Source organism: Megascapheus bottae, chromosome 14 (assembly GCF_031878675.1).
Source record: "Megascapheus bottae isolate mThoBot1 chromosome 14, mThoBot2.hap1, whole genome shotgun sequence".
Lineage (NCBI taxonomy): Eukaryota > Metazoa > Chordata > Mammalia > Rodentia > Geomyidae > Megascapheus > Megascapheus bottae.
In genome coordinates, this window is record NC_143522.1 from 8346947 (window position 1) to 8358981 (window position 12035).

General features: G+C 48.3%; 1 protein-coding gene across 2 annotated transcripts in view; it reads right to left on the minus strand.

The window, feature by feature from the left end:
• The window catches only part of Dcaf5 (DDB1 and CUL4 associated factor 5), a 90766-nt gene extending 84370 nt beyond the window's left edge, over positions 1 to 6396 (minus strand). Inside the window, exon 1 of one of the 2 annotated variants that reach the window (XM_090344350.1) lies at positions 5992 to 6396. In XM_090344350.1, coding sequence (XP_090200476.1) covers positions 5992 to 6205 — 214 coding nt within the window. In that variant the 5' untranslated portion in view covers positions 6206 to 6396. The remainder of the gene's footprint in view (positions 1 to 5991) is intronic. The other variant, XM_090344351.1, reaches the window with a different exon arrangement.
• Between the last annotated feature and the right edge of the window lie 5639 nt (positions 6397 to 12035).

The following is a 12035-nucleotide window of genomic DNA, read 5'->3' on the forward strand; positions in this document are numbered from 1 at the left end:
ATATGTTAGATGTTGATGTTAGTCTCCTGAAAGTGTTTTGTTTTGTTTGCCTATTCTGAGGCTTGAACTCAGGGCCTGGGCACTGTCACTGAGCTTCTTTGTACTTAAAATGGAGCTTTACCACTTGAGCCACAGTGTGCCACTTCTGGTTTTTGAGTGGTTTATTAGAGAATAAGTGCGCCACAGGGACTTTTCTGCCTAAGCTGGCTTCAAACCATGATCATTGGATCTCAGCCTCCTGAGTAGCTAGGATTTCAGGCACAGGCCACTAGGTGCCTGGCTAAAAACTTTTTGTGAAGTCAGGAAAAACAACAAAACAGAAAAAAACAACAACAGTGGTGGTAGCACCTAGAGCAAGGCAAGGACTAGGCCCCTCATTTTATTTCTCATAAACTTCACCACGACTCTGGTGAAGGTTTTGTCCTCACTACATGATTGAGCAAACAGAAACAGAAGTTAAGTGACTTTCCAAAGGTAACCTAGTCACCAAGTAGCTACACTGGTATTCATCCAAGGCAGTCTGGCGCCAAGGTTTACAATCTTAATCTCTCTACATAACTAGGAATCCCCATAGACTCAATGAGGTCAGGGTCATATGTGAAATAAAAATAGGCTACTTATCTCCCTTTTTAAAGTATTATGACCAAGCAACTAAAAAATGCCTCTCCAGTGACAAGTTAACAACTGGAAACACCATAGTAACTGAACAACACAGCTACTATTTATAAAGCATCTGAAGGTACTCTTTTCTGACATTTAGTGTAAACACACACACACACACATCATAAACTCTCATTAATAATTCAAAATCTCATATTTATGAGTTATTAGTCTGCTAGCTCTATCAATTTCAATGTGTAAAACTTCAAAAGAGAGATAATATAATTATTCATCCCCCAAAGTGCCAAATCTTTACTTTTACTACTAAGACTTTTTTTGCAAAAACCCTTTACAAGATATAAAAAGGCACATTTACAGGGCTGGAGAGTGGCCTAGTAGTGCTTGCCTAGCATGCACAAAGCCCTGGGTTCGATTTCTCAGTACCACATACATAGAAAAAGCCAGAAGTAGTGTGTGGCTCAAGTTGTAGAGCGCTAGCCTTGAGAAAGCTCAGTGCCCAGGCCCTGAGTTCAAGGCCCAGGACTGGAAAAAAAAAAAAAGGCAGATTTACAATCCAAGTCAGATCCACAAGAGATACTTGTAAACCAGGCGCAGGCAACTCACACCTATAATCCTAGCTACTAGAGGCCGAGATCTGAGAATCACAGTTCAAAGCCAGCCTGGATAGGAAAGTTTATAAGACTCATCTCCAATTAACCACCAGAAAACCACAGTGGCTCTGTGGCTCAAAATGGTAGAGTGCTAAGCTTGAGCAGAAAAGCTCAGGGACAGTGTCCAGGCCCTCAGTTCAAGTCCCACAAAAAAAAAAAAAAAAGATCAGGGGCTGGGAGTTTGGCCTAGTGGTAGAGTACTTGCCTAGCATGCATGAATTCCCGGGTTTGATTCTACGGTACCACATAAAGGCTGGAAATGGTGCTATAGCTCCAGTGGTAGAGCTCTAGCCTTAAGGAAAAGCCCATGGACAATGCCCAGGCCCAGAATTCAAGCCCCACAACCAGAAAACAAACAAAAAAACTTTGGTTCACGTATATTCTAAGAAGAGATTCTTATCACCAGGGATAAGCTGAACTTACAAAAAGTAAAGGTCACTTAAAACTAAGTAATTTATAATAAAAATAATTTTCATACCTAATATTTCACAGACCATTCACTATGATCCCGTCAAGTAGTTAGGGCAATTCATTGTCATTAGTTATGAATAAGGAATAAAGTGATTTATCTCACATCATACAACTTGTTAACAGCCCCAATTAAAACCATGTGGCATCATATCATGGGTACTTTCCTACCACAGTGCATCTTCAAGTCATATCTGGAGAGTCACAGAATTGTCCAGACTACCTATTTTGCAAGGTCTAATACCAATACTATAAGGGGTCAGGAGCATAGCCTAGTGGTAGAGTGCTCGCCTAGCATGCATGAAGCCCTGGGTTGAGTCCTCAGGCACACAGAAAAGGCTTGAAGTGGTGCTGTGGCTCAAATGGCAGAGTGCTAGCCTTGAATATAAAGTGTCCAAGTATAGTGCCCAGGCTCCAAGTTCAAGCCCCAGGACTGGTAAAAAAAAAAAACAAGAACAACTGTCAGCTATGAATGATAGATAATGTGTTATGGACACAAAAAAGGGGGAGAAAAACTGTGTTGAAAGACCTGATATTTTCTGTTTATTCTATACTTTGCCTATTATAGCTCTCACAACAGCCCTTCAAAGTAGTTACTGCTTTTCCCATGGTACACCTTAGGAAGCAGGCTCAGAAAGGTAACTTGGACTAGCATCACACTTGGTTCTATCATAATCTAATTTCCAGCAGAGGAACTTTCCTTGGTCTTGCTTATCTTGTGGCAGGGTTTGAACCCAGGACTTCTTAAATGTCAAGCAAGCTACCTACAACCTGATATTGGAAACAAGGGGGCACAATGGGTATTTATAAATTTAAAACAGAAAAATATTTTAATCTAATAAGTGATTTATTTTTGGTTGTTGACCAGAAAAGGATAGCACTGTAATATCACACAAGACAGGCATAGTGGACACAGGGTAAGCATTGCTAAGCCTATTGAAATTGTGTGATGCTACCATGTCCAGCATCACTCCTGATTATGCTTACTCTTGGTATCTATAGGCCTGAGTTCTTGAAAAAAAAAAAACTAGCTTTTAAGACAAAAAAAATATAGTAATGTATGCTTAACTAATAGCATCTTACATGATCAGAGGAATCATACAAAAATTTCCCCCCTGGGTCTAAGGTAATTCTCTCAAATAACATGTGTTAGTTGCTAGAAACTTAAGCCTGTCAAACAGTACACTAAAACAATAAACTATGAACAATGTATCATTATAATTTTATTCACTGCTCTGAGGATTTTAACCAATCCAAAGAAGACACAAGAACAATATGCACACTCTTAGCACACACACACAACACTATATAATATATATACAATATATAATATATACATACCATATTATATATAGTATACCTCATATATATTATCTATGCAATTATACCTCATACTATTATCTATGCAATACTACTCCAGAATCTGATATCCCACCATCCTTTCATGAACTATTGGGAGCAGATATATTAGTCTCAAAATATTATGTACTTTCCTCAGGTAGTAACTGCTAATGGGGGACTCTAATAAAACCCAAAAGGGTCTTCCTTATCTGAAGCTAGCCGGAGGAACTTTCTCTTAACACAAGCTGTTTTCATAATGATGAATAGCTTAAAAAGCTTTTAACCAAACATATCTCTATAATCTGGGAACAAATAAGAACTAGATCTACCTTTGCCAAACTGCTGGGGCCACCAGAAAAGCCTACTGAAAGGACTAGAACAAGGACAGAACTGAGGAAGAACTAACTAGAACAGGAAAGAACTGAGCTAGAAAGAGGGAGGTGGGTAGAGGAAGAGACAAGGCAAAAAAAAAAGGGGGGGCTGGAACTGGAGGAAAGGGGTAACTCAGGCCTCGCTAAGGAAAGAAATGGCTGCCTAGACCAAAACCTGCCCTGTGCAGAGGACCCTTCTCTTCTATAGGCTAAAATTAGAGGAAACAAACTGGCTTCTAACAGCGGAAACAAAGTTCATTTAAAATATAAGGGAATCCTTTGCACAAGAGTAAAGACAGTAAGGTTGAAGAGTATAGCCCAGGGACACACATACACACTATAACTGGGTTAAAGAAAAAAAAAATTCAGTGCTTTTTAAAATATATTGACTTGTCAGGCCATAGTGGCTCATGCCTGTAATCCTAGCTACTCAGGAGGCTGAAAACTGCAGTTTAAAACAAACCTGAGTCTTTTATCTTCTATTAACCAGCAAAAAAAGCTGGAAATTGAGACTCAAGTGGTTAGAGTACCAGCTTTGAGTATAAAAGCTCAGAGAGTTTCCAGGCTCTGTGTTCAACCCCCGGTTTAACTTTTTACCAGCAGGTTTTGTTTGTTTTTGTTTTTTACCAGCAGTGTGTTTGAACTCAGTGTCAATAAATCTATTGTTTTTATGTGCTGAAGTGGGCAATGTGTGAGCACTTTTTATTTAATTCGTGTGTTGGGTTGACAGTCAGAAGGTAAAGATGAATTTTGCCTGGGCACATCTGTGCTTGTAATACATCACTCTCAAAAGACAGTAATGGAAGTATGAGAACAGCAATGGGGGAAACCTGGGAGCTTCTTCCAAAAACAAAAATTTAAAAAAAGGTGTCTTTCTCCATTTCTGTCCTTGAAATGTATTCGGTGAGATTGTATGTGAAGGTCTGCCTTGAAGGACTGCCAGAGAACAGCCCGGGTGGAAGGGGGATCTGTTTCTGGAGGCATCCTGAAGGTCTGGGTCTTGATTCCGCTCCCCTCCCTCCCCAAACTGGACTGCACACCCGCTGTCACTTCCGCTGGCTACGAGGGAAGGCTGAGGCACTGCCATGATCCCACAAGTTTCTGGCCAGCTGCCCACTGACGCAGCCTAGAAGGCCATGGGGATCCACCTGGGAGCAGCTCGGCGCCACGGCCGGAGCTGGGCTGCCCAGCGTCCCTGCCGCTGCGGGAAGAGCCCCGGAGGAGGACGGGGGCAGCAGCGATGGCCACCGCAGCCTTCGCCCACCAGGATGGGTTTCGGGGAGCCCCCTCCTCCTCCTCCTCCTCCTCCGAGTCCGCCCATCCCCACCCGCCGTAGCCTCAGGCCGCGACCCGCGGAGAGGAGGGGGGGTGACTGCGGCGAGCGCCCCCACCGGCGGCAGGCGCAGGTCCCCCCGGGGGACAGCGGTCGCCGCCGCCCGCCCCGCCGGGCCTCTCCCCCCGCCCCGCGGCCCCCACCCCGAGCAATAGGCTCTCGATTCAGCAGCCTGTCGCTAGGAGCCCCGAGAGAGCGAGGCCTACACTGCCGGGCCGGAGCCCCGGCCTCGATTTCGCCACTTTCCCTCCCCCCACATCGAAGGAGGAGGGGGGGGATGATGGTGGCTGGGGGCACTCAGGCCCGACCGGACCGGCGTGGGGAGATAGGTAGACAACTCCCCCCGCACCCGGCCCTGCAACTTGCTGTTGCAGCTGCGGGAGAAAAGGCGTGCGGGCGGCGGGCTCCCGCCAACAAGTCTCCTTGGGGGTCCGCAGCCGCCCCCCGTCCCCATTTGCCGGGCGAGCTGCGCATTCAAGTTCAGGCTGCAGGGCCTCAGCCCCCAGCGCCGTCGTCACTCGCGGAACCATAATACAAACAAGACGCGGAAGAGGCCGACAGCGCCAACCGAGATGGAGCTGGGCCCCCCCGAGAGCCCCGGAGGGGGTGGGGGGAGCACTCACAGCCACCCGCCCGCCGGCCCCGGGTCGCGGCCCCAGCCCCGCCGCCGTCCGGCCCCGTCACCAGCCGAGGCCCCCAGCTCCATGACACGGGGAGGGACGCGGGGCTCGAGCTCCCCCCGCGGCCTCGGGTGCGCCGCGGGCTCGGCCCCCTCCAAATCGCCCACACAGCCCCCCGCACCTTTTCAAGTACGCGGAGGAAGAGTTTGCCGTGCAACTTTGTCTGGGCGCTCAACCTCGCCCCCATCCCCGGGCGGCCGGAGAGGGGAGGGGACCAGTGTGCATCGGAGGTGAAGCGCCTGGAGGACCTGTCAACCATTTTAGGTCTTTTTTTCTAGAGAGACACATAGAAGACATCCTCTCCACCCCCTTCCCTCCTGGCCCTCCCTTCCCCTGCGAGGGTTTGAATTTGACACCGAATGCCCAAGGCTGGAGAAGGGGTGAGGGAGGGAGGGATGGATGGGGGGGGAGGCGGATGGCAGGAGGGGAGGCGGCGGCGAGGGGCAGCCAGGGGTGGTGGGGGGCGGGGAGGGAGGCAGGAAGGGGACCGGGGCCGCGGGGGAGGAGAAGGAAGGGGGTTGATTTACCTGAGACCAGCCACTGGCCTCCATTGTTGGAGAATTCAATGGCATTGACACAGCCGAAGTGGCCGAGGAGGTCCTTCTTGTAGAGGTTTCTGCAGCCCCGCAGGCGTCTCCTCTGAAAGTCCTGAGTGAGCAGGGGGTCCCCATGCAAGCCCCGCTGGGACAAGAAGCCCACCACTGACCTCATGCTGCCCCCCAGGCCAGCTCTCCTCTTCATGCTGGAACCGCCGCCGCCGCCGCCGCCGCCGCTCGCGTCGCCGCCCCTCCCTCGGCCTCCCGCGCGGCCGCCGCGCCCCCCGCCAGGCCCCCCCGCCCCGGCTGCGATCCCGAGGGTTCTTTAACCAGCCATGGCAGACACAGAGAGAGGTGTGGAGACGCAGCGCGGCGGGCGTTCGCGGCTTTCCGGCGGTCCCCTCCCTCCCCGTCCTCCCCGCTCCCCCGCTCGCTCGCTCGCTCTCTCCCCCCTCCCCTCCCTACCCCCGCCCGCCCGCCCTCCCCGGAGGCTCCGCCCTCGGCGTCTCCGCCCCCTCCAGCAGCTGATCCTCAGCTGCGCTCGCGCTTCCGCGCCGCGCGGCCCTTCCGCCGGCCGCGGCGGCCCGGACGGAGATGGAGGGCGCCCCGGCCCCTCCCCCGAGCGGGCGGCTGCCGGAAGACCGCGGGCGGCGGTCCCGGAGGACGACCCGCGGGCGGCGGACGCGGCGCAGGCCGCCTCGCTGCCACCCCAGCGCGCCGCGCTCCGAAGTTGAATGAGTTTCACATTCACCGGGGCTTCGGGAGGCCCTGCGCCGGGACCTAGGGAACCGGGGCCGGGCCGGAGCGGGGAGGGGCCGCGGCTCGAGGTGGCAGTGGGCGCGGGGGCTTGCTGGCTGGGGTGCGGGTCTTCCCTCCCTCCATCGCCTCTGGGCGGGGGGGGGGGGTCGCCCTGGAAGGAAGTGGGAATTAGGAAGAAGGTGGCCTGGGTCTAGGACGGGGCACCTGTCCCCTCCCCAAAACAATTTTAACACAACCCCCCCACACACACACACACCCCGCCGCCCCAGGTCGGTTCTCCTCATTCTCCTCCTCCTCCAGCCCTCGGATGGCGGAGGAAGCCAAACTGTTAAGTCTGGTAGGCAGTAGAGTGGTACGTGGGATAACAAGAAGGGGGAGGAGGTTAAGGAGTGGGGAGGAGCTGGGGCTGCAGCTCCGCATGCTTGTGAAGTCCTGCGGCGTATCCCCCCACCCCCCATAAAGGTCAAAGTCAAGTTGAGAAAGTTCTGCTAAGTAGAAAGGTCTTCCACTGATGCCACATTTATATTTGCAAGACACGGACGTTGCACATGGCCGTGTCCTGGTTCGTGGGAGTGGGGAGCTCGGTTGAAAGGTCTTGCCTGGAGCTGCCAGGCTATGGCTGTAAAACAGCAGCTGCTGTCAGGCCAGAAGCAGCTGCCTTTCCACAGGAAAGGAGTCACTGGCTTGACGCAGTGGGGAAACTGGGTTAGCACTTTGGAAGTTTACCAGATGCCAGTTAAAAGTTCTCTGTCTCTCAGTGTCTCTCTCTGTGTCTGTCTGTCTGTCTGTCTCTCTCTCTCTCTCTCTCTCTCTCTCTCTCTCTCTCTCTCTCTCTCTCAGTTAATGTCCGTCTTAAGGCTTGAACCTAAGATTTGAGCTCTGTCCCTGAGGTTTAAGGCTAGTGCTGTGCCACTCGAGCCACAGCTGCACTTCTGATCCACTTCTGACTTTTTTTGGTGGTGGTGGTGGTGTTTAATTAGAAATAATAGTCTCATGAACTTCTCGCATTTGCTTTGAACCGTGATCCTCAGTCTCAGCCTCTTGGGTAGCTAGGGTTACAGGCCTGAGCCACCAATGCCTAGTAAAAGTCCCCCCCACCCCACCCCTCTCCATTTGTTTGTTTGTCTGTCGGTTGTGGGCTTGAACTCTGGGCCTTGGCACGTTCCCTGAGCTCTTCAGCTAAAGGCTACCACCCTACCCATTGAGCCACAGCATCACTTCCCCTTTTTAATGTAATACTTTTCCTAGAAACTACCTTCTGTCTACTGAAATAGTCTTGTGTGGTTCAGTGAGAATAGCCACCACTAAAAGATGGGCGGAAGAAAAATACATTTTAAAAAAAGAGACAAAATTATCAACAAAAAACAGACTAAGCATAGCAGAAGCCCACCCATTGAGCAAAATTATCTACTCGACAAGATTAATCACCTTAATTAAAAATATGCAAGTGTTTAATTTGAAAAAGTTCATAACATTGCTAAATTTATCTGAAATTTACCAAGTTGCAAGAAATTAGATTTTAATTGTATGGATATTATTACCCTAACTAGGAAAATGCTTTCTAAATTTTAAGATGTTTCGCCAGGCAGCAGTGACTCATGCCTGTAATCTTAGTCACTCAGGAGACTGAGATCTAAGGATCACAGGTTTGAAGCGAGGGTAAAACAGTCTGTGAGGCTATTATCTCCAATTAAGCAATCCCCCCAAACAAAAACAAAACAAAACTGTGGCTCAAGTGGTAGAGTGCTAACCTTGAGGGGGAAGGGGAATCAAGGATAGCTCCCATGCCCTGAGTTTAAGTCTCAGAACTAGTACACACACACACACACACACACACACACAAAGTTGTCCTCACCTGGAGTTTGACCTAGTGGTAGAGTGCTTGCCTAGCATGCACGAAGACCTGAGTTCAGGTCCTCGGTACCACATATATAGAAAAAACCCGAAGTGGTGCTGTGGCTCAAGTGGTAGAGCTCTAGCCTTGAGAATGCCCAAGGACAGTGCTCAGGCCCAGAGTTCAAGTCCTAGGACAGGCAAAAAAAATTATTCTCAGAACACTTCATAATAATCAAGTGTCAACTCATTCTATTCACCATGTAAATTCAATAGCATACTCGCTGGATTAGAGCTCTTTAGCATCTTTCCATCCTAGCAATCTAATAATCTTCACTTGATTGCTGCTTCCTCCTCTTCCTTCTCTTCCTCCTCCTCCTCTTCCTCCTCTTCCTCCTCCTTCTTCTTCTTCTTGCCAGTCTTGGGGCTCGAACTCAGTCAGGGCTGGGCTAAAGCAAATTCCTGGCCCCCTGATTGCTTCTTTGGGTAATTAAATAATAGTGTCCCCGACTCTGCTATAGGCAGTCATAGAGCAGGAACTATGTCTCCTCAGACAAGGGTATATGTCAAAATCCAACACAGACTCGCACTCAATGACCACTTTAGAATTTGCTGAATACATAAATGAACATAAAAACTAGGGAGGAATTTGGAGGATAAGCTAACTTACAATTTTAGTTTTAGGCATGCTCATGTTCATTTTTTTTTCCAGTCCTGAAGCTTGAACTAAGTCAGGCCTGGGCACTGTCCCTGAGCTGCTTTTGCTCGAAGCTAGCACTCTACCACCTGAGCCACAGCACCACTTCCAGTTTTTTCTGTTTATGTGATACTAATCAAGCCTAGGGCTTCATGCATGTTAGGCAAGCACTCTACCTCTAAGCCTCATTCAGCCCAGATGTTTTGACTTTGAGGTATCTTCCCTTCATTCCTTGGAAAACACTCATTATAAGACTAGTTTCCTAGCCTTAGCTTCACACAATAAAAAACTTCTGACTCCTTCCAGTTAATAAGTTACTATTTATACTTGCCTTCTTTGTCTGGGGGTAGGGGAGATATCTGTACCCAATAATGATGTATTTGAAGTGGCCTTTATTGTGGCTATACATTTAGACACACCCTCTTTTCCCCTCTTCAATAGCACTTCTCTACAATTTTCTATGAGTCTCTTTTCCCCAATCCCTGGAAAAACTTTTGCATTTACCTCAACCTAAAAATAGTCCAGGACCTGGTCACATGACAGACCAATTCCAGGACTTCTCTGGAAACTTCCTTAACTGTTCCAAGACCAACCAGAGCAGAAATTGAAGACCTACCAGTCTTTATGTCCCGCTGATACACTGGACAGCTTTTAGTAAGGAGGGTGACTAAAACTTTCTCAGCCACTCACCAATGGCTCAGGCCTGTAATTCTAGCTACTTAGGAGTCAGGTCTGATATCACAGTTGGAAGGTAGCTCAGGCAGGAAAGACCATGAGACTCTTACTTCTAATTAATCACCAAAAAAGCCAGAAGTAGAGCTGTGGCTTAAGTGGTAAAGTACTAGCCTTGAGCAAAAAGGCTTAGGGACAGTGCCCAGAACACCTATGTTCAAGGTTCAAGCCCCACTATCATTACAAAAAAGAAAAAAAAAACCTCCCTTTCTTTCTCTCTCCCTTTCTCTCTCTCTCTCCCTCCCTCCCCCCGGCACTCTCCCTCCCTCTCCCTCCCTCTCCCTCCCTCTCTCTCTCTTCTCTCTCTCTTCTCTCTCTCTTCTCTCTCTCTCTCTCTCTCCTCTCTCCTCTCTCCTCTCTCCTCTCTCCTCTCTCCCCTCTCTCCTCTCTCCTCTCTCCTCTCTCCTCTCTCCTCTCTCCTCTCTCCTCTCTCCTCTCTCCTCTCTCCTCTCTCCTCTCTCCTCTCTCCTCTCTCTCTCTCTCTCTCTCTCTCTCCAGTCCTGAGCACTGCCCGTGGGCTTTCTTGAGGCTAGGGCTCTACACTTGAGCCAAGTACCACTTCCAGTTTTTTCTGTTTATGTGCTACTGAGCAATCAAACAAACCCAAGGCTTTGTGCATGCTAGGCAAGCACTCTACCACTAGACCATAGTCCTAGCCCTCTCTGTTTTTTGGAGTTTTTTTGGCTAGTCATGGGTACTGAACTCAGGGCCTAAGCAATGTTCTTGGGCTTTCTCAAGGCTAGAACTCTGCCACTTGAGCCACAGCACCACTTCTAGCTTTTTTCTGTGTATGTGGTACTGAGGAATTGAACCTGGGTCTTCATGCATGCTAGGCAAGCACTTACCACTAGGCCAAACTGGCAGTCCCCTTCTGTTTTTATAAGATTCTCAGATAAATTTATGAGGCACTTGTTTTAGTGTGAATTCTTAGTAAACAATTATCAACCAAGTGACCATGGATTGAAACCATTGGCCAAATGAATCTTTCTTCCTTAAAAGGAGGGTGAACCAGAGATAGCACATTCCCATCATGTTATCATTTGGAGGGAGCAGAGGTAAAAAAAAATTTTGAGTTCCAGCTTACTTGGGTTACATAGGGAGACTGTCAGAAAGAAAGAAATAATTTAACATAGCCCTTTATGTCATTTATTGTAAGTTGTTAATGTCAAATGTTTATTATAAATTAATAATTTATTGTTATAAATTACTAGTTACTATACATGTAAATATCTAATGGACTTCAGTGACCATATCTGTTGCCTTTTTTTTTTTTTTTTTGCTGATCCCGGGTATAGAGATGGCCCTGGGTGTTCTCCCTGAGCTAGCACTCTACCATTTCAGCCACATCACCACTTCCACCATTTTCTGTAATTAATTAGAGATAAGAGTCTCACAGACTTTTCTGCCAGGGCTGGCTTTAAACTATGATCCTCAGTTCCCAGCCTCCTGAGTAATAAGAATTACAGGTGTGAGTCACTGGTGCCCAGAAACGGTTGCCTTTTGTGTGTATGTGTCAGCCCTGTTATTTGAACTCAGCACCTGGATGCAGTTCCAAAGCTTTTTTTTTTTTTTTGCCAGTCCTGAGGCTTGAACTCAGGGCCTGAGCACTGTCCTTGGGCTTTTTCCTCAAGGATAGTGCTCTGCCACTTGAGCCTCAGCACCACTTCCAGCTTTTTTCTATGTATGTGGTACCATGGAATCGAACCCTGGTCTTCGTGCATGCTAGGCGAGCACTCTACCACTAGGCCAAACTCCCAGCCCCTGGATTATAGTTTTTGTGATACTGTTGCTTGGTTTTGGTATCAGGGTGATATTGGCCTCATAAAATAAGTGGAGAATGTAGCTTATGTAGTTTGCTCTATTTTTGCAAGAGTTTTGAAGGATTATTGTTATTATTTTGTCTTTGAACATTTGGTAGAATTCACTAAGGGAAGTTATCTAACAAAGCTTTTCTCTTGTAGTCTTATTTCTATAAGATTGGTAATGGTATCACATATAATTTCTGGTGTTAGTG